Source organism: Rhinoderma darwinii, chromosome 2, assembly GCF_050947455.1.
Source record: "Rhinoderma darwinii isolate aRhiDar2 chromosome 2, aRhiDar2.hap1, whole genome shotgun sequence".
Lineage (NCBI taxonomy): Eukaryota > Metazoa > Chordata > Amphibia > Anura > Rhinodermatidae > Rhinoderma > Rhinoderma darwinii.
Genome location: NC_134688.1, coordinates 119,795,455 through 119,818,255, shown reverse-complemented (window position 1 = coordinate 119,818,255; position 22,801 = coordinate 119,795,455). Strand labels below are relative to the sequence as shown.

Sequence of the window (22,801 nt, the reverse complement as noted above, 5' to 3'; positions counted from 1 at the left end):
GGTCGTCTTTTTTTTATTTTGCCTCAAAATGATATGCACTCACAGATTTTAGGAGTGTACTATTCCTATACTTCTGTTCTGACAAATATTACATTTATATGGGCAACGTTAAGTTGGGAATCTGTCAGCAATTTAAATGCCTCAAAACTGTTGACAGAGCGGTAAAGTGGAGAGCATTGTAAACATACCTTTTTGTCTCGGTCATACAAGTTATATGATCAAGAAAACTATGTTTACTTCCCCTGGAGGCACTGAGGGTATGTTCACATGCAGCAGCAAAATACGTCTGAAATTACAGCGCTGTTTTCGCCTGAAAACAGCTCCTGATTTTCAGACGTTTTTGTAACTACTCGCGTTTATCACGGCATATTTTACGGACGTTATTGGAGCTGTTTTTCAATGGAGTCAATGGAAAACGGCTCCAAAAACGTCCCAAGAAGTGACATGCACTTCTTTGACGCGTGCGTATTTTTACGCCACGTCTTTTGACAGCGACGCGTAAAATTACACCTCGTGGGAACAGAACACCGTAAAACCCATTGAAAGCAATGGGCAGATGTTTGTAGACGTAATGGAGCTGTTTTTTCAGGCGTAATTCAAGGCGTGAAACGCCCGAATTACGTCTGAAAACAGTGCGTGTGAACATACCCTCAGACGGGAATATGAAGTGCAAGTGCTCCTGCACTGCACGCTGCCAGCCCTGCCCTGCCCCTCCGCTCTGAGTTACAGGTCTAGTGGTCGCCTGATTGGCCACTATTACTGTCACTCAGAGCAGAGAGTGGAACTTGAGACTGCCACATCGGAGGGAGTCAAACTTCGGTGTCTCGGACATGCAACTTGCATGACTGAGACAAAACGTATGTTTGCACTGCCCTCCCCCTCCCCTATATGGTTTTGAGGCCTCAAAACTGCTGACCGATTGATTACCTTTAAAATAATCAGAAGCTCTCATGCCTGACTTCCCTATAAACCTGCATGCTCATAACTTGCCAAGCGTATACCAGAGAGGTAAAAGGATTAAAATCAAACCTATCCAGTCCTTCTTTGCCCTAATAGAAGACATCCGGAAACAATCATGCAGGCACCATAATAAGTTATGTCAAAATTAGGGGGACTACCATTAAGGGTATGTTCACACTAGGTCATTACGTCCGTAATTGACGGACGTATTTCGGCCGCAAGTGCCGGACCGAACACAGTGCAGGGAGCTGGGCTCCTAGCATCATAGTTATGTACGACGCTAGGAGTCCCTGCCTCGCTGCCGGACAACTGTCTCGTACTGAAAACATGATTACAGTACGGGACAGTTGTCCCGCAGCGAGGCAGGGACTCCTAGCATCGTACATAACTATGCTGCTAGGAGCCCGGCTCCCTGCACTGTGTTCGGTCTGGTACTTGCTGCCGAAATACGTCCGTCAATTACGGACGTAATGACCTCGTGTGAACATACCATTTTTAAAGTGTCTGTGATTTCCTAAAATTTCTGACATGTCAAGTTCGACCAGTGGGAACCAAATGCCTAGGCCTCTGAGGCTGGGTTCACACGACCTATTTTCAGGCGTAAACGAGGCGCATTATGCCTCGTTTTACGCCTGAAAATAGGGCTACAATACGTCGGCAAACATCTGCCCATTCATTTGAATGGGTTTGCCGACGTACTGTGCAGACAAACTGTCATTTACGCGTCGTCGTTTGACAGCTGTCAAACGACAACGCGTAAATTCACTGCCTCGGCAAAGAAGTGCAGGGCACTTCTTTGCAACGTAATTTGAGCCGTTCTTCATTGAACTCAATGAAGAGCAGCTCAAGATATACGAGCGTCACAGACGCCTCGTATATTACGAGGAGGAGCATTTACGGCTGAAACGACGCAGCTGTTTTCTTCTGAAAACAGGCTGTCATTTCAGCCGTAAATCACAGCTAGCGTGTGAACATACCCTTATGATCGCTAGAAAAAAAAAAAAGGGGTATTAGTGCTCTGCTCCTCGATGTGCGGCTTCAGCTTCTGTTGGCATGTGTCAGCTTTCCTCATAAAATGATGTATGGACTCCAGAAAATACATATATAGTATTGTGTGCATATATCTCCTCATTCTAGAGATCAGTGGATGTCTTCGCAATGGGACCCCCACCAAACAGAATAATAATAAATCTATAACACCCTTATGTCCTGCTGAACCCAATGGTGACCCAAGTTACATTCAGTAGAACCATGGGCGTCCGGGTGTTCTAGCCATAAGGCAGCCCTATTATAGCTGTATCAAATTGGCCTTAAAGAGGCTCTGTCACCAGATTCTCAAATCCCTATCTCCTATTGCATGTGATCGGCGCTGCAATGTAGAGAACAGTAACGTTTTTTTTTTAAAAAAAACGTTCATTTTTGGACAAGTTATTAGCTATTTTATATATATATATATATATATATATATATATATATGCAAATGAGCTTTGAAATGGACAACTGGGCGTGTTTTTTTTTCGTATGTCCAACTGTATTGTGTTTTTAACTGGGCGTGTTTACGTGTATGACGCTGACCAATCAGTGACCAGTCGGCGTCATACACTCCTCTCCATTCATTTACACAGCACATAGTGTTCTTACTAGAACGATGTGCAGCCACATACACAAGTGTCCTGATAATGAATACACATGACCTCCAGCCTGGACGGGATGTGTATTCAGAATCCTGACACTTCTGAATCTTTTCTGTGAGATTCCAGCAAGCCACGCGTAATCTCGCGAGATTACGAGGTAAACGAGATTTCGTTTCCCTTGCTGGAAATCTCACAGAAAAGATTCAGAAGTGTCGGGATTCTGAATACACATGACGTCCAGGCTGGATGTCATGTGTATTCATTATCAGGACACTTGTGTATGTGGCTGCACATCGTTCTAGTAAGAACACTATGTGCTGTGTAAATGAATGGAGAAGTGTATGACGCTGACTGGTCACTGATTGATCAGCGTCATACAAGTAAACACGCCCAGTTAAAAACACAATACACGCCCAGTTGGACATACGAAAAAAAACACGCCCAGTTGTCCATTTCAAAGCTCATTTGCATATATATAAAATAGCTCATAACTTGGCCAAAAATGAACGTTTTAAAAAAAAACAAAACAAAAACGTTACCGTTCTCTACATTGCAGCGCCGATCACATGCAATAGGAGATAGGGATTTGAGAATCTGGTGACAGAGCCTCTTTAATGTTGAATTAGTGAGAACTTTTTTTTTCCCAGAACACCACCTAAATTATGAGTAAATCAGGGCCCATGTGACTTTTTTTTCTGTTAGCCAAATAGTAGCACTAATCTTTGTCATGTTTTGTTTCATTATCTTTTTTACAATTTTTACTTGGCTCTTAGGATATATTCACACGCAGTAGCAAAATACGTCTGAAATTACAGAGCTGTTTTCGCCTGAAAACAGGTCCTGATTTTCAGACGTTTTTGTAACTACTCGCGTTTATCGCGGCGTATATTACGGACATTATTGGAGCTGTTTTTCAATGGAGGCAATGGAAAACCGCTCCAAAAACGTCCCAAGAAGTGACATGCACTTCTTTTTCGCGGGCGTCTTTTATGCGCCGTATTTTGACAGCGACGCGTAAAATTACACCTCGTGGGAACAGAACACCGTAAAACCCATAGAAAGCAATGGCCAGATGTTTGTAGGTGTAATGGAACCGTTTTTTCAGGCGTAATTCGAGGCATAAAATGCCTGAATAACGTCTGAAAACGCTGCGTGTGAACATACCCTTACTCTTCCATGTTGCTGCTTTGAAACCTTCAACATGCTTCTGTCGATGGATTTTTTTTCATCTTAATTTGTGTCCTTATTTACCACTTTGAATGTAAAGTGGTGGATCCCGGCAAGTAAGGCTCTTTCAGATCACAATTATGTTCTCCACCGAGTGAACTCTTCGGGCTATCCATTGACTTGAATGGGCCAAAAGCGTTTCCTTTTGACTACATTTGACCACTTTTACATTGGCATACCCTTTTTTTAAAGACAGGATAGCGTAGTCTACCATGCTATTCTGTCTTCCAAAGAAAACCTATACTCGTGCATATATATATATATATATATAATTTATTTTTTTTTATTTATTTTTTTACATTAAACTCCATATATGACAAATGTAAACGTAGTGCTTTACATTTGCATACGTTAAACATACTATCTTAAATTATTTTTCGAAGACAAGACAAAAATGTGTAAACATTTAAAGTATACGTATAAAAATGCATGGGTGAATTACAATAGCATACTTTTGTCTACGTTCATAGCGTATACGCTAAACATCTACGCTAAACGTAGCTTCAAAATGTTATGTCAACCTGTTCTGAGTGACTCATTGATACAGTTAGGTCCAGAATTATTTATGATTTGGGCTCCGCATGCCACCACATTGGATTTGAAATGAAACAACTGAGATGCAATTGAAGTGTAGACTTTCAGGTTTTGTTCCAGGGGTTGAAAAAAAAAATATCCTGTGAAACATTTAGAAATTACAACCATTTTTGTACACAGCCTCGTCATTTCAGGGGCTCAAAAGTAATTGGACAAATTAACATTACCATAAAAAAAAAACATTGTTTAATTCTTTGTAGAGAATCCTTTGCAGGCAATGACTGCCTGAAGTCTGGAACCCACGGACATCACCAAACGCTGGGTTTCCTTCTTTGTGACGCTTTGCCAGGCCTTTACTGCAGTGGTCTTGAGTTGTTTCTTGTTTGTGGGTCTTTCTGCCTTAAGTTTTGTCTTAAGTGAAATGCAGCTCGATCGGGTTGAGATCTGGAGATTGACTCGGCTATTGCAGAATATTCCACTTCTTTGCCTTAAAAAAAACTCCTGGGTTGCTTTTGCAGTATGTTTTGGGTCATTGTCCATCCGTACTGTGAAGCGACGTCCAATCAACCTTGCTGCATTTGGTTGAATCTGTGCAGAAAGTAAATCCCTGAACATTTCAGAATTCATCCGGCTGCTTCTGTCTTCAGTCACATCATCAATAAACACTAGTGACCCAGTGCCATTGGCAGCCATGCATGCCCATGCCATCACATTGCCTCCACCATGTTTTACAGAGGATGAGGTGTGCTTTGGATCATGAGCCGTTCCAAGCCTTCTCCATACTTTCTTCTTCCCATCATTCTGGTACAGGTTGATCTTAGTTTCATCTCTCCAAAGAATGCTGTTCCAGAACTGGGCTGGCTTCTTTAGATGTTGTTTGGCAAAGTCTAATCTGGCCTTTCTATTTTTGAGGCTGATTAATCGTTTGCACCTTGTGGTGAACCCTCTGTATTTGCTCTCATGAAGTCTTCTCTTTATGGTAGACTTAGATACTGATACACCGACTTCCAGGAGAGTGTTCTTCACTTGGGTAGATGTTGTGAAGGGAGTTTTCTTCACCATGGAAAGGATTCTGCGATCATCCACCACTGTTGTCTTCCGTGGACGTCCAGGCCTTTTGGAGTTCACGAGATCACCAGTGCGCTTATTTTAATTTTTCAAGACTGTGCCAAACTGTTGATTTGGCCACTGATGGATTTCTTCATTTTTTTCAGCCTAACGATGGTCTATTTCACTTGCATTGAGAGCTCCTTTTGACCTCATGTTGCGGATTCACAGCAACATCATCCAAATGCAAATACCACACCTGGAGTCAACTCCAGACCTTTTGCCTGCTTAATTGATGATGGATTAAGGAGGGAATAGCCCAGGCAGCCCATTAAATAACTTTGGAGATAATTGTCCAATTACCTTTGGTCCCTTGAAAAAGAAGCGGCTACATATTATAGAGCTGTAATTCCTAAACCCTTCCTCAAATCAGGATGTGAATACCGTATAATTAAAGCTGAGAATCTGCACTTTATGCCCATATTAATTATATGACTATATTCAATATGTTTTGATAAACAGATAAAATGCCAAAACTTGTCACTGTCCAAATAATTCTGGACCTAACTGTACTTTGACGTGGGTAAACATATCATATTTGTTGCAGAATTTTGGTGCAATCTCCACAACAAGGAACAGTATAATGTAAGGCCTTAATCAGATGAACGTTCTATGTGTCCGTGTGCTGTCTGTCAAAAAAACGGACAGCACACTGACCTATGCAATTCAATGGGGCTATTCAGACGTCCATGATTTTGCACACAGCGTGTTTCCGTTGCATGAAACAAACTGCATGTCCTGTTGTGGTCCGTGTTTTGCAGATCACGTATCCCATTGAAGTCTATAGGTGTGTGAAAATCATGGACAGCACACAGATGCCATCCGTGTGCTGCCCATGTTTCACGTAAGTTGCTAAAGAAATGCTGAGAAAAAAATAGAAAATGTGCACCAACATGGACATTAAAAACTGATGCCACATGGAACACGGAACTGAAGTGCCTTAAATACAGTCCGTTTTTTGCAGACGCAAAATGGACACGCTCGTCTGAATCAGGCCTAAGTGAAAGGTTTACTCAATTTTAAAATTTGGACGGATTCTAGGCATGCTGCAAGTGTCCAATGAGTGAAACCCACGGCCAAATCTGCATTGAAATTTGTGATAAAATGAAAATGAGATGAAAGCAGGGTTATTAGGCTGGTTTCAGGCATGGCATATAAATTCCCTGTGGAACTTGCCTTAAAATTTGCACCAATCTGTAATGGGCCACTTTCACGCAGCAGTGTCTTCATCAGTATTTTGCATTCGTATTTGTAAGACCAAAATCACTAGCGAAACCCTCACAGAAAAAGCATGATGGAAAGATTTGCACCTCTTCTGTCTTTTGGCCCTACCCCTGGTTTTTGCAGGGAATTTATATGCTATGCGGGACATTTAACGAAACTGGTGGAAAGGCATAGTGGAGTAGTTGCCCATAGTAACGAATCAAATGGCTTCTTTCATCTTCAAAAGGACATCTGAATAATGAAAGCTTGAACCTGATAGGTTGCTATGGACAACTACTACATTTTATTTTTTTTCTTTGCACCAGTTTTGCTAAATCTCCCCCTTTGTGTGAACCCAGTCTAATAACCCTTCATCCCCAGCTCATAAATACATGAATGTCTGATGCAAACATTAGCTACTTTCCCAGAGAACTAGATTCTTGTTTCATCACGTCTAAAACAAACAGAAAATCTGGATATTCATCTAGCTGGTTTATTGATAGTGGAGCAGATATTTAGCTGTGAAGTTTTGTGCCAGACTTTGAGGAGGCAGAGGTGGAAAATGAATTGTGTGACAGAAGATTACATACTTTTATTTATAATCTGAATGGAATAGGTAGGATAGAAATTCACTCGTTCTGAAAAGATTGACGTAAGAGATGCAGATTAACTGCCACTTAAAACAATGATTCTGAGTTCTAACTATTGAAGCCAGAAATATATAATTTTGTACACAACACTGCTAATGTAAAACCTATTGTTCTATTTATAGATCTGTTCAGGTTTCAAAACTTTTTTCTTCTACGTAATATTCAATCACTTTATAAATACTTTGCTTTAATAAAGAAAAATAAAGAAGCGCTCCACTTTTTTTTTTATTTTTTTTTTATTGCACCCTCCATTTGTACATTGGTGTTTCAGTGGGGTGCTGTGTGCAGGAATACTTACCGATCCCCGAATCTAGTCGTTTTCGGGTCCAGCGCCGCTCACGTGATCTTCCCTCTGGCCTGTCTGGAATTGCTGCTTTTCAGAAAACCGGACGTAAGGCTCTCAATATTATTGTGTGGTTTGTAGAAAGTTAGGTCTCATGCACATGGCCATAATGGTTTTTACTGTCAGCAAATACGGATGCACATCCGTAGCAGTCCGGAATTACGTAAGCGCCTATAGACTTTTATGGGCGAGTCCGTGCTGCACTTGCAGACAAGAATTAGACATGTTCTGTATTTTGCGGATCACTTCTACGGCCCGGACACACATTCCTAAATACACGGAAAGTTGTCCGTGGCCTATATAAATAAATGTGTCCGCAATTTCATCCGCAATTACGGATGAAAACTGGTCGTGTATGGCCTTAATGTATGGAAAGCATCAAAATACCTCTGTTAACAAATATTTGGGTTATATGGTCTATTGACACGGTGGTCGGTCAAATTGCAGTTGATTGTGGCAATTACCATGAAATCACTGCAAAATGCAGCAGTTTTACTGTGATTTTGCAAAAACTGCAGCGTTTTGACACAAATCCACTGGCTGTAAAAATGTAGTCCGTTCACGGTCTAACAATTTCTCTGGTCAGTTCATGCATAGTCTAGAGCAAGGCTTTTAAAACTTTATCTGCTGTGGCCTCCCCACCTAGAACATGGTGATACCAGGGTCTCCGCACCAGTGGTCAAAGTCCATGGCAAAATTTAAAATCAACTCGTTTGTCTCCCAAACCCAGTATAACATTAGAATAAACACAAAAGGAGTCCATTATGCTACTAAACAAAGATTGTGCAGCCAGAGACTGTGCAGCATATGATCACTTTTGTCAAAACTGCCTCCCCAGCTGCCCCTCACCAACAGCTCGGGGGGCAAGGGGGGGGGGTCAGAGAGGCACGCCTCATAGTTTGAGCAGCACTGGTCTAGAGGTATACATGCACCTAAGGGTATGTTCACACGAGGGTGTCCGTTACGGCTGAAATTACGGGGATGTTTCAGCCTGAAAACATCCCCGTATTTTCAGCCGTAGCGGCATGTGCAGGCGCTTGAACGCCGCGTCCATTACGGCCGTAATTGGCGCTGCTATTCATTGGAGTCGATGAATAACGGCTCCAATTACGGCCAAAGAAGTGACAGGTCACTTCTTTGACGCGGGCGTCTATTTACGCGCCATCATTTGACAGCGGCGCGTAAATATATGCCTCGTGTGAACAAACGTCTGCCCATTGCTTTCAATGGGCAGATGTTTGTCAGCGCTATTGAGGAGCTATTTTCGGGCGTAATTCGGGGCAAAAACGCCCGATTTACGTCCGTAAATAGGCCGTGTGAACTTACCCTAAGGCTTTACTTGGGGAAAAAAAGGAGGCATGCAGTCACATGGGCATGTTCTTAAGTGCTGCTCACGGACCATGAATCCACTGGATTGCAACCAAGGATTTGCCGGGGAATGGCAGATCAAGAATAGAACACAAGTTTCAATGTTGTCCTTTGGAAGAGGGGCAAAACTGTTACATTTTATTTAGAGTGGATCATCCGTTATACTATGCTGATCTGTTCAGTTCCAACAGCACAAAATAAATATTATGCAATTTAACTAATAGCAGCTAACCCAGAATACAGTGGACTCTACCTGACTTCCCCCACCCCTCACCAGTGACTGATGGCTGCTGAGAATACATGCAGATACGCGACAGCCGTCAGTCACTGGTGAGGGAGGCGGTAGGAGAGCTCACCTCATGAATACAGCAGACTCTAAGGGTATGTTCACACACACTAATTACGTCCGTATTTGACGGACGTATTTCGGCCGCAAGTACCGGACCGAACACAGTGCAGGGAGCCGGGCTCCTAGCATCACACTTATGTACGATGCTAGAAGTCTCTGCCTCGCTGCAGGACAACTGTCCCGTACTGAAAACATGATTACAGTACGGGACAGTTGTCCTGCAGCGAGGCAGGGACTCTTAGCATCGTACATAAGTATGATGCTAGGAGCCCGGCTCCCTGCACGGAGTCCGGTCTGGTACTTGCGGCCGAAATACGTCCGTCAATTACGGACGTAATTAGTGTGTGTGCACATACCCTAACTATGAGTCCGCTTTTTTTGTTAGCTACTATTAGCCAAACGGCATAATGTTTTTTTTTTGTGCTATTCATACTAATAATGTGAAACTGTCTCCATACTGTGCTGCTCTTATACAGGTCAGCATAGTATGATGACCCATCCTTATAACATGTTACTTGATTGCAGTCATTTTCCTATACGATGCCGCCCTCTGCCCTAAATGATGTCCTCCTCTCTACACCTGTCAATCAAATGACCTCTTATTGTCTCAATGACCATGGAGTCTAGTCTCCTCACAGTGCTAACTGTCCTGGTCACAGATAATAATTCATATAGCGGCCTGGCATAGAACAGGACAGGGAGGCTCAACGCATGAAGCCAGAAGCAGTCATGGAAGATGGCTCCTAGTCCTGGGCTAAGTTGGGAGGATGTGGTGGAGCTAGGCAATGGAATGCAGATAAATAGAGACGGTAACGTGCATAGATAGAGTAGTTTTGTTCGATTGGAAAGGGAGTTTTTCTGGGTGAATTAGCCTTTAAGACTGTGTTCACACTGAGTTTTTTGCAGGAGGAAAATTCTGCCTCAAAATTCCGTTTGGGATTTTGAGGCAGATTTTGACCTTCCTGCATGGCGTTTGCTGCGATTTTCGCCGTGTTTTTCGCTCGCACCCATTGAGTGCTACGGGCAAAACACTCCGCGAAATACGCTTTCTCTGCCTCCCATTGATGTCAATGGGAGGTCAGAGGCGTAAACGCGCGAAGATGGGGCATGTCCCTTCTTCCGCGAGGCGGTTTTACCACTTGCGGGAGAAAACCGCCTCCGCCTCCCATTGAAATCAATGGGAGGCCTTTTCGGACGGTTTTTGACGAGTTTTGTGGAGCGGTTTCCGCGCCAAATAACTTGTCAAAATACTCCGTGTGAACAGGGCCTTAATCTCAGATACCGCTATTTTTATTTATTGTACTCTGATTGACTTGTTTGTTTGAAGGTTGCTAGCTTAGACAAATATTGGCACAAAATACAAATTGTGTTGTCAGTATTGTATCATTATTTTATCAGTATTGTCAATATTTTTGTGTCAGTGGTGTTTTTCTTTATTTCTGTATGGTCATCAGTATCTTATACTATAGTGCAGATACAAAAGCTGATCTATAATATGGATGTCATACAGATTTAAAAGATTGATGTAAAATGCGGATTAAAATTATGAATCCAGTTTTTCAGGCTCCGTTGACTTCTATGGGGAGAATATGGCATCTGATGTAGCATGGTGCATATTGAAAACTACAGAAAGTCTTCGGCTGTATTCACATTGCAATCAGAGGCTCCATCATCAGTAACCAGCCAAATTTGACGGGAAGAATAGTGCTGCATGCATCACTATTCTTCCTGTTGAAACCTGATGGACCCTATTGTAAGTCAATGGGGACTGTTGAGCACCGCAGGTATCCGGCAGAGTATTGTGGCTTCTGTTATGAATGTGAACATGGAAACTTTCTTTTTAGTAATTTTGGTGTAAAATGTTTATAAAGAATTGAACCACTGTGTGTGAACTATTGGAAGAGGCTTATTGCAATTTTTTTAATATGGAGTTCCACTGCTCATATGACAATGGGTCCATCTTTCTACCACTTACTCTTACTATGACCCCCAATATTCTCCCCCAATTTTATGGTTAGTTTCCTGTATTTTTCTGCCATATATCCCTTACTACTTATGTTTTAACTAAAAAATGTATGTGTGTTAAATGTGTAGACCCAGAACCTTCTATATGTTTTGGCTTTGTTCTCGCTTAGTGAATCTTTGGACTAGAATAGCGAATTGTCTTTCTAATAAGTATACAAGTAGCGTTCCTTTAGACCCCAAAAGTAGTATTTTGGGGAAACCCGTTCATTAAAAGTTCCTTTTGACTATAGAAGGACTTTTTTTTGGGGGGGGGGGAGATTATTGATTAAGACTTTGGATCTCTGAATGCAGTAGAACCCCCCCCCCCCTCCCCAAAAGAAAAAAAAACAAAAAAAAAAAAACCGGGGCTTCATAAATAGGAGAAATAGCAGCTATCGGTAACCGTAAAGGTTTTTTTGTTTTTTTTCTAAGAGATGGAGACTTGGATAACGCCTTTGGAGGGAATGTTAGACGAGTGGGTTAAGAGAAGAACAAAGACCAAATGGTTGGTTGTTTGGTTTTTTTTCTCCCTCCTTGTTGTGGATGGTTAAATGGGGCAGGTCAGGATAGTGGTTTTTGTTTTTTTTTAATGTAAGAAATTTTAACCAAAAAAACAAACTACGGAATGTGTTTTAGATATTTAGCTGCGAAGAGATATGGATGTGTGTGAATAGCTCCACAGCATAACATTGGTTCCGTATTCCAGATCTATATTGTATGGAAAGAATATTCATCCCCAATACACAATTGTGAATGAATCCTAATGTATCATGCAAATGATAAAATCACCATATTTAGAAGTTATTTTGGACACTTGCAAACAAATCCAAACTCCTTTAGTGTTTGTTATAGAGAGTTGCATGTATTTATGAAAGTGATGTCATTTCTATACCACAACAAAGAGGCACAGACCTCTTGAGCACAGCAGAGCACACTGATAACGAAAGTGTTACATGCAGAGCTCTGCTACATTCATGTGACTGCACTGATACATCGCCACCCACCTCCGTCCCCTTATAATATCTCAGGCTTATGCAGGTGATCCCTACATCACTTGTAGGGCTGCATTATCCTGTGATCAGTAGTAAGACCTGGCAGGACCAGGTACAGTTACAAATCACAGGACTAGTGATGTAACCCCTACACCTGACATCACAAGCACATGACAGTCCTGCTTTGCGTTCCCCGTCTCCTCTGTATAAACACGTCGCTGCTTATGGAATCCCTTCTGCCGTAGATATTCAGAGAATCCCAGGGAAGCCTCCTGCCCGTGCTATATCCGCCGGGTGATGACGTTCATTCGGGGTCTCCCCTCCCCTGACTGCTATTTCAGGGCCGCGTCCCTCCAGCCGACTGGCTATTAATAGAGCGCAAGCTATTAATAGATCAAACAATGTGCCCTGCGTCATAGGAAACAGCGTGCGTCACCAGATACATTCCAGCGACGTGCCGGAAAGGCCACGCCCCCTCTCGCCTTCTATGGAGAGCGGAGAAGAATCACCCATGTGCGTCATACTCCCCCTGTGTCGGGCCACGCCCCCCATGCGTCACAGAGGCTTTAATACAATGTAGAATGCAGGACTTGAGCACAGTGAGCAGTGCAGGGTCCGGGGAGACACACAGTGCAGTAGAGGCTGGATAATCATCGCACCCTGCGGACTGCCCGCACCGGGGACCTCCAGCTGACACGTCTGGTATGTCATGACCTGTCACTAGCTGACTAATGGACACTGGTCACTTCTGCATCCTGCACTATGCGATTAGCCTTCTAGTGCAGGGATTTGTATACATTGTGCTGCAGGCTATTGATTTTCCATTTTGTGAACCTCTATATATGATGTGTTCATTGCATTTTGTTGCTTTTCTTTGCTTATTGTCGTGATCTTTGCATTGACAGTAGGTGCTGACTACAGCTCTTTGTAGCAACAGGTGCATAATTATCCCAGCGCCCTGTGCCCATAGGCATCAGTCACCCTTGTGCATGTATATGAGATGCATGCCATGTACATTCTACATCCCCACTATAGACCAGGATCTTGTGCTATTCCTCTGCAAGCGAATTTGATACTTGTGAAATGAATCTTTTGTGCCTGGTGTGCACCTGCACATAACTGTAGCCTGCGGCTCTGTCAGTCTCTCCTAGCTGTACTAAGCTGACAGTAGGTTTTGGTTTGCAGATTTCTTGTATAGTATTGCTTTTTTTATTATTATTCCATAGTTTTAAACGCATTTTTTATATTTGGATATATGTGAAGTAGCACGTTTCTTCACTAAACATTGGTCACTCCGTGCATTTTAAATAGAATGACATTTTTTTACTTTTTTTTTTTTTTTTTTCATGAAGCGCTTGTTCCTATTTGTAAAAGGGGCTGAGATGCATTATATAGAAGTCTGGCCTATCCGGAGCTCATCTTTTGCGATGCCTTTTGTGTTCCTGTGCAAAGTGCTTTCTTGGCTCTATGCAGCTTCCTATCTCATGCTCCAGGTTGCGTTTGCTCTAGGGAAAAGTCTAACCTATAAGGCTCATAAAACCGTTTTATTGTGTTAGTTTACAATGGTGTTTGTCAGCTGGTAAATAAAGGAAAGTAGCGGGTTCCATGTAATGTAGCCATATTTGTGGGCAGTTATGGCATCCTTTGTGTATTATTGATTTATAGGATTAAGTTACAGATGTGGACTGTATGATTCCGAAAAATGTTTGAGCTATGGTCTTGTGTTTTACTGCAGACTAATATCAAAAGTACAACCATAGGTTAACTATAAGCACCCAGTACTGTGACTTGTGCAGCTGCTGCAAAACCTCTTGAGGTGTAAATCCAGCTGTCGGCGCTCTGCTTGATGACGTTCCATCCGTTAGTCAAGTATGATGTAAAGATGCAGAAAACAAATTAACAGCTCTTCTTCCCAAGGATCCCTGCAGCAGCTGAGATGCCGATGTTAAGTCCAGTCTTCCTTGGCAGATCCCTACAGTCTATAAATATAGAGGGAATACTGACGACTGAGCCATGATCTAATAGTTGTCTGTCTAACATTTACAAGCCTGCTCTTTAGATGTCTGCTGGGAGTTGTAGTGCACCTTCAGAAAATTGGCTGTCGATTTTTTTATTTATTTTTCCCCCCATTCCTAAGCACTCTTATTTACTATCAGAAATATCATAGTCCGAATTATTTCCAACATTTTTTCTCCAAGTTCTCCCACTACAAGAAATACAGTAAAGTCAACTGTTTTTTGCAGCATTGACTGACCTGTCACTGCATTATACTTGGAGCACCTTACTAAACAAGTTTCTTAGGGTGGAAATGTTCTGTTTTATATGTTTTTGCTTTTGTTTAGATAGTTTGTAGTGGATATAAGTGCCAGACAGCAATCGTTGACTGATAACCTGAGCCTTACTGGCTTAAACTCAATAACTTAGTGTTGACAAGTAAATTTATGTCACTTTGTGCTCAAAAAAGAACTGACTGAAGCTTTGCAATGTCGAAGGAGCCTTGTAGGACCGCATTTGCAGCAGAAATAGATCACTTGTTTCCTACTGAAACCACGCTGATAAACCATTGCCACTTGTTCCGTCGTTGCTTCTTTTATAGATCAGATTCTGAGATGACCACTGTACTGTTATTTTCCTTTGGGGAATACTCTTCGGAAATATTTGGTCATGGGGTTAGGTACAATAAAGTGCCTATTGGTGACTTACAGTATTTAGGTTCTATAAGTGATCGCATGCCTGACACTTATAGTTTTACCACAGATGGAGTGTGTTTCCTCTTTGTCCCTTACATCAACATATATTTTATGTGTAGCATATGTTTGGGTGAAATCAATTGCGTTTTAATAAATTCTTCTTTTTCCTCTTCTTTGTTCAGAAATGCCCTGTATTCAAGCACAGTATGGAAGTCTGTCTCAGTGTGCAGGCCCCAGTGACTGTTATATTCCAGACATCTTAAATTCTGAGTTCAGTAAGTTCACCATGGACCTTGTTAACAGTGAAATTGCAGCTTCCACTTCATTGCCCAGTTTCAGCACCTTCATGGATGGTTACACTGGAGAATTTGATGCTTTTCTGTACCAGATCCCTTCTTCAACACCCCAGTCATCCCTGAAAGTGGAGGAGTTTCAAGTGTTTGGTTGTTACCCAGGTTCTTTCACAAATCAGGTGGATGAAACCATGTCGTCGAGTGGTTCAGATTATTATGGAAGCCCTTGCTCCATCCCATCTCCGTCTACACCAGGTTTCCAGAATCCTCAAGTTCCTACATGGGAGAGCTCTTACGGAGCCTACTCTCCAACTCAGAATTACGACAGCATGAGGCCATGGACTGATCAACCGAAAAACAGCATTCCACAGTCTTCTTTTTTCTCCTTTGGGACACCATCTCACAGCCCAAACATGGCTCCTAATTCATTAAAAATGACCCACGGTCCACATAGACTTGAACAGCATGTTGTGGATCCTGATGTCTTTGCACTAGCACAAAGCTCTTCTGCCGGATTTCCCACTATCCCTATTGGTCAGGGGTCTGTGGTACTGGATAGCTCGGTTATATTGGATAGTCCACTATCTCCCTCAAAAGCACGGAGCCCCAGTTCAAATGAGGGGCGCTGTGCTGTGTGCGGAGATAATGCTTCTTGTCAACATTATGGTGTACGAACCTGTGAAGGATGTAAAGGTTTTTTTAAGGTAAGCACTAAATTCTCTGGATTTTTTTTTTTTTTTTTTAAATTGTCATCAAAGTAGACTAGACTTTGATTGCCTTACCTCATGGTCTCCCAGTGTGCACATTGCCCTCAGACTTGGCAGGTGGTCTTGGCTCATACGTTTGGTTCTGAGCCACCCTGTCTTTGCGCCTCAGCTGATACGCGTTCCTAGGGATGAAGAAAAGGGGCTCGTCCCAAAACTGTCCTGTGGTGTTAAAAAGCAGCTGTCCTCCCCGTGTACAGTTTCTTGGCCCGCTTCTGCAGCAGTTGATCATCTCTGCTGCCTTTTCCTAATGTCAACTGAAAGGATTGAGCTGGGGCAAACAGGGGATAAGAGGAGGAACCCAACACCAATTATCCAGCGGCTAGGGGAGTAAAAGTTTCCATTAGGCAGCAGGTGTTTTAACGGTGTAAAATAGACTGCAGCCTTAACCCCTCTATATCGGAGATCTAGAATTATTTGGGCCACAGTAGCCATTCACAATCGTTTTTGTAGTTTGGATCTATCCCAATGTAATACCCACAGGGAATTTGATGGTCCTCAAATTCTCATTTTTGTTAAAGGCCATTTCCGATCAGTTGTGTATTTTTTACTTCTCTATAAGGAAAGAAATACACTTGTCCTTCTAGGACTATTAAGCAGCCCATACTTCTGTGTAAAAATAGTAGTGTTTTTTTGTAGTACAGTAACTGTAGCTTTTGATAAATTTTGCATGTCTACGTTCGAGAGGCTATTGTCTTTGATAAGCTTGTCAATTCGTAAATAGAATAGACTTTTCCAAAGTTCTATTGTTGCAGATGGCAGAAATCTGCCAGGTAGAAGCATTAAAAGTCAGATGCTAATTGCTTTCTATCCTGTATAGTAAAACGCTGCATTACTAGTTGAATTTCCAACGTTACAAGTAAACTTCTTAATTTGGTCAAAGGCTAGTTTTTGGCTGGTGTCCCTTACATTTGTAGTAATCAATCTCAATATTTGTAGCATGAGCAAAGTGTCTACAGTTTCAGCTGTCCCCCCAAATAATTTGCTTTTGCATTTCTTGGTCTATGTCCATCTGTGTTGTAGGCAAATCGGGTGCTTTAGAAGAAATGCTCGGCTAATTAAGATAGGTGAATCGCTCCCTTTTGCTTGGAGCCAAATGTCAACTTGATATTAGGAACAGTCCGACACTAGAGAAATGTTACAAAAATAAATAGGAACAGACGGGGCTTTGTGTTGGTCTGGCATCTTGCTTCCCCTGACAATTGTTCCCTTTTCTCCCCACAGAGGACTGTACAGAAAAATGCCAAGTACATCTGCTTGGCTAACAAGGACTGTCCCGTGGACAAAAGGCGCAGAAATCGCTGCCAGTTCTGTCGGTTTCAAAAATGCTTAGCAGTGGGAATGGTAAAAGAAGGTATGCACTTAGTATATCTCCTAGAATGTCCCCAGTCGACTCCCCTCTTATTGTTTGACATGTAATGCAAAAATTTGTTTGTGCAGATCAGCAGAATTTGTAATAGTTTTTTAAGTAAAATAAATGTCTGTTTTTATAATGCAAAGATATTGGAAGGGTATCCTATAAAAAAAAAAAAAGTGCAGTTCATGATCGATTGTTAATGTTCTGCAGTTAATGATCGATTTGTATCTAAAAATTAGAAATTGTACAAATGTTTTGATTATTTTGCATTTGTTCTCCATAAAAACGACTTCAATACTGATGTTCTATTTCCTGTAGTTTTTGTGCTAACCAGGAATATGATTATTTTCCAGTTGTACGTACAGACAGTTTAAAAGGCCGAAGGGGTCGCCTTCCATCAAAATCAAAGCAAGTTGCAGACTCGTCTCCGGTTAGTCTCATTAACTCGCTGGTGAGAGCGCACATTGACACGATCCCCAGTTCTAGCAATCTGGATTACTCACAGGTAAATCCTGATTAAGGTTTTTCAACCTGTTAAATGTAGAACAACTCATGTTGACTTGCAATATTTGCTGTGTGTATATTACGTGCGTTTGAGCTCAATGATTAATTTTGCCTTTATTCATATTAGTATCATGAGAACGTCCCCATCCTCCTGGAGAAGGAAAATCCTGTTGATGTGCAGCAGTTTTACGAACTTCTCTCTGGTTCTTTGGAAGTGATCCGCAAATGGGCAGAGAAAATCCAGGGCTTTACAGAGCTTCCGAAAGAAGACCAGGATCTTCTTCTGGAGTCTTCTTTCCTAGAACTCTTCATCCTTCGACTCGCTTACAGGTAAAACAGCTGTTGCATGGTTATCAACCCAGTTCATTATGGGCTGCTAATCCTGTTCTGAACATTGGGCAGAACATGCAGTAATAAATGCATCACGTTCAGCTACCCCTTAAGGAGAATGAGAATCTTCTAAGGGAATACAACCCAAAGCAAACATAATACAAAATAAAGGGTTATATATAGTGGAAATGTTAGCAGATAATACAAGGTTATTTATAGAGCGTTATGATTTGGACCCTTTAACAGTCATTGTCTAAAATAAAACTATAATAAGCAGATATAGATATTTAACATACAAGTCAAAGTAATGAAGAAAAACAAAAGTTCGAATGTATATTAATCAAACTATTTAAACCAGATGTTCAAAAATTATTACATTTGCAAACTATTATTTAAATTATAATTTCTTAACAAACCAGTTTGGGATATGTACTATAATATAATATTAAATGACTAGGTAATTTCTGTTTTAAATTAAAAGAAAAACCACAGTACTCCATGTTTAAACGTTACTTTATTCTCTACCAACAGCTCGAAGCCTGAGGAGGGGAAGCTGATCTTCTGCAATGGAGTAGTGCTTCATCGCATGCAGTGTGTCAAAGGATTTGGCGAGTGGATAGACTCTATCATTGACTTTTCGCACAGCCTCCAACGTATGAACATTGATGTCCCATCATTCTCCTGTCTCTCTGCCCTTGTTATTATCACAGGTAAGGCCAAAGCTCCTAGTACAACACATCTAGTTGTATCCAAGTACTTAGAACTACCATTATGATTTTCTGTTATATTCTCACATATAGATTAATTATATATTTGTCTGCATATGGGTATCTTTGGGTGAAGCATAGGAAATAATTTACCACAAACTACAAATCTAAGATGGCATACCATGAATAGCCAACCAATGGCAATAAAAAGTATGGAGCAAGCTAGTACACAAATAACAGGGAAGGGTGACCTTCAAGCACAAGGAGATCTGCGTTTAGGTCTGCATTGCCTCTGAAAATTAAAATGGAGAAACCGTATTGCTTCTCTTAAAAGGGTATTCGCGTACTCAAAAATCATCACTTACCCACAGGTTAGGTGGTGACTTTCTGATTGCTTGCGCCCCCACCAGTCATAAAGGCCCTCTTAGACTGGGCGATTATCGGGCAGACAAGTGTTCATAGAACGCTCGTTCTCGATAATTGGCTGTAAACAGGGCATCAATCGGCAAATGAACGAGCAAACGCTCGATCATCAGCTGATCGTATCGTTTTAAAGTGAACTATTATCGTTGTCGGCAGCACATCTTCCTGTGTAAACAGAGAGACTCGCTGCCTACATGATAACGTATGGGGATGAGCGATCGGACTAACTACCGCTTGTCCCCATACATTTCTCCGTGTGACAGGAGCAAACAAGCGAAAATCAACAATGTTTGGTTGATCGGCGCTCGCTGCACCGGCCGAATATCAGCAGGTGTAAAAGGCCCTTAAGAAAGGGGGGTCCCGAATGCCCAGATGCGCCCGCCGCTCCATTCAATGTCTTTGAGAATGACAGAAACAGACGAGCACTGTACTTGGCTGTTTCCGTCATTCCGATAGAACTTTGAATGGAGTAGCAGCACGCATGTTGACCGCCGCTCCATTCAATGTCTTCCTCAGTGCGGTCAGTGTGGAGGAACAGGTAATTCAGGATCCCTGTTTTCGCGATCAGTGGTTGGGCCTTCAGCGATCAGAAAGTTATCACCTTTCACGTGGATAGGTGATCATTTTTGATTTTGGTACAACCACTCTAATCAAATTTGTCTAATTTCATAGTTGTATATAAAACCTAGAACAAATGTAAATAAGCATCATAGTTAAATTTTTTGATGCAGAGGTGTGTACTTACCATTGAGCAGTGGGGGGGGGGGGGGGTTTATCCCATCCCTTTAAGGGTATGTTCACACGGCCTATTTTACGGACGTAATTCGGGAGTTTTACGCCTGGAATTACATCCGAAAATACGGCTTGAAAGTGTTTACAAACATCTGCCCATTCAAAGCAATGGGCTGACGTTTGTCTGTTCACACGAGGCGTATATATACGCGTCCCTGTCAAAAGACGGCGCATAAATAGACGCCCGCGCCAAAGAAGTGTCATGTCACTACTTCAGACGTAAATGGAGCAGTTTTCCATGGACTCCATGGAAAACCAGCTCCAGTTACGTCCGTAATGGACGCGGCGTTCAAGCTCCTGCACATGCCGTTACAGCTGAAATGACGGGGCTGTTTTCTCCCGAAAACAGCCCCATAATTTCGGCCGTTACGGACGCTGCCGTATGAACATACCCTTACTATTATGTGGTGAGCGCGTGTACAAGACTCCCCTCTCCAGTGGAACTGCATTATTTACAAACTGGGGGTGGGTAACTGGGCCAATACTCATTGAAAGGGCACGGAGAGGGAACCAAACACAAGACTATTATTTCCTGGGTGGGGGGGCATTTTGATCTCTTCTATGTATCCTGCTGGTGTGATGGGAAACGCAAAATAGATAGACTGATACGAATCTATAACATTTTGTAGATGTTGTATCTTACTACTTACTATATTAAGTTGTATACTTTTTGTTTTTATTGCAGACAGACATGGACTGAAGGAACCCAAAAAAGTAGAAGAGCTACAAAGCAGGATTATTAATTGCCTTAAAGAGCATGTACCATCAAGCCTGTGTGAGCAGAACAGATCCAACTGTCTGTCTAAGTTACTGGGGAAACTTCCTGAGCTGCGCACCTTGTGTACGCAGGGCCTTCAGCGTATTTTTTACCTGAAGTTAGAGGATCTAGTACCACCGCCTCCTATTGTAGAGAAGATCTTCATGGACACACTGCCCTTCTAAACCAGCACTGCACTTTTTTTGTTCTTACACGTTCAGAGAGAAGGAAACCCATGTATGAACAGCGGAGAATCCTGTTACAAACTTGTGGAACCTTTTCTTTGATATTAGGTGCCTAACCCAGTATATCCTTTTGCCTTTGGGATTTTCTGGGTCTTATCTGAAGACTTCATTTTTATTGTTCTATAATATCCAGATGTGCCTTTGGCTAAAAACAGACTTATTTTTTTTGTTTTGTTTATCTTTGTCTCACTTTTAAAGTATTTTTTTTAATACTTGCAAAATTCATCAGGCTCCTAAACTGCCTTTCCTACAGCACTCCGGGACTGGACCAGTCCTTTGTAACAAACTTTAATTCAGAGTTTTGGGAGGCAGACGCCACCTCCCCGCTCTCTTATCCCATTTGTCTTGAAGGAGGCCGAAAGGGAAACCTATTTCAGTCACAGCCAGTTTGTAAAGTCTTGTACATAAATGAAGAGTGAACTGTATATAGTATTAAAAAATACAAAGCTACCCCTTGTTATGGTCACTATGGTTTTCACAGTGTTTTGGGCTGTGTGTAAATATGTGTAATTTTTTGAATAGAAACATTTATATTTGTGTATCCTACTGGATTTACAGTACGTGTTTTTCTGATTAATATATATTTAATATATTGAATAAAAAATGCTGTAATAGTACCCAGCCGTCACTCATTAGTAGATTTCTACATTTAAATCAAGGGAGGCGCCTATTCGTAGCTGGAAGTTGGTTGTATAAGTGGCAATAGGTGCTCATGCTGTTGAAGTAGTGTACACCAAGTCGTGCCTGTAAGACCTGGTCCCGGTTAAAGGCTTATCTGGTTACTTTTGTTTAGCATGCATCATTGTTTTCTATAGGAACTGCAATGGATACATATAAATGTGTTGAACTCAAATGCCAGTAGCTGTACATCCTCTCCCCATCCCAGAATTGTAAGAAATTGCTAGGAGGCCATAGAATGACTGCACAGTACTTCTGCGAAGTTTGAAGGGGTTTTCCAGCTTCTGACAACTGATGACCTATCCACATATGTCTGACACCCGGGCCCTGCACAGATCAACTGGTCCGGTGCCTCTGCACCAGACGTACAAGCTGGAAACAGTTGGCTCCAGCCACAGAATAACGGCCGAGCTGCAGTACTGCAGTTCTGCTCCTATTCAAGTGAATAGGAGCAGACCTGCAGTTCTGCAGCACGGACGCTATGCTATGTACGTACGGTGCCAACTGCTTCCGGGCTCCGTACATTGTATTATGTGCCACAATATCCGGTACCGCAGACCACCAGAGCGGCAAATCGGTTACGAGGTCCGGGTGTCGGACCCACACACATGACATACTGATGACCTATCCGGTGGATAGGTCATCAGTTGTCAGAAGTTGGACAATCCCTTTAATGGATTATTTTTAGGCATGTATATGAGGTGGTTTCCAGTAAGGCTGGATTCACACGACCATGTTACGTCCGTAAAGGACGGAACGTACTTCGGCCGCAAGTCCGGGGCCGAACACAGTGCAGGGAGCCGGGTTCCTAGCATCATAGTTATGTACGACGCTAGGAGTCCCTGCCTCGCTGCCGGACAACTGTCCCATACTGTAATCATGTTTTCAGT

General features: G+C 42.1%; 1 protein-coding gene across 3 annotated transcripts in view; it reads left to right on the top strand.

Annotated features, from left to right (window-relative positions):
• NR4A1 (nuclear receptor subfamily 4 group A member 1) overlaps positions 1 to 21,813 on the top strand; it is a 50,041-nt gene extending 28,228 nt beyond the window's left edge. For 2 of the 3 annotated variants that reach the window (XM_075852234.1, XM_075852235.1), the window contains 6 exons: positions 15,244 to 16,058; positions 17,343 to 17,472; positions 17,829 to 17,980; positions 18,107 to 18,309; positions 18,841 to 19,019; positions 20,917 to 21,813. In XM_075852234.1, the coding sequence (XP_075708349.1) occupies positions 15,246 to 16,058; positions 17,343 to 17,472; positions 17,829 to 17,980; positions 18,107 to 18,309; positions 18,841 to 19,019; positions 20,917 to 21,173 (1,734 nt within the window). In that variant the 5' untranslated portion in view covers positions 15,244 to 15,245 and the 3' untranslated portion in view covers positions 21,174 to 21,813. Of the gene's footprint in view, positions 1 to 12,956; positions 13,074 to 15,243; positions 16,059 to 17,342; positions 17,473 to 17,828; positions 17,981 to 18,106; positions 18,310 to 18,840; positions 19,020 to 20,916 lie in introns of those variants that run through there. The other variant, XM_075852233.1, reaches the window with a different exon arrangement.
• The last annotated feature ends 988 nt before the right edge of the window (positions 21,814 to 22,801 follow it).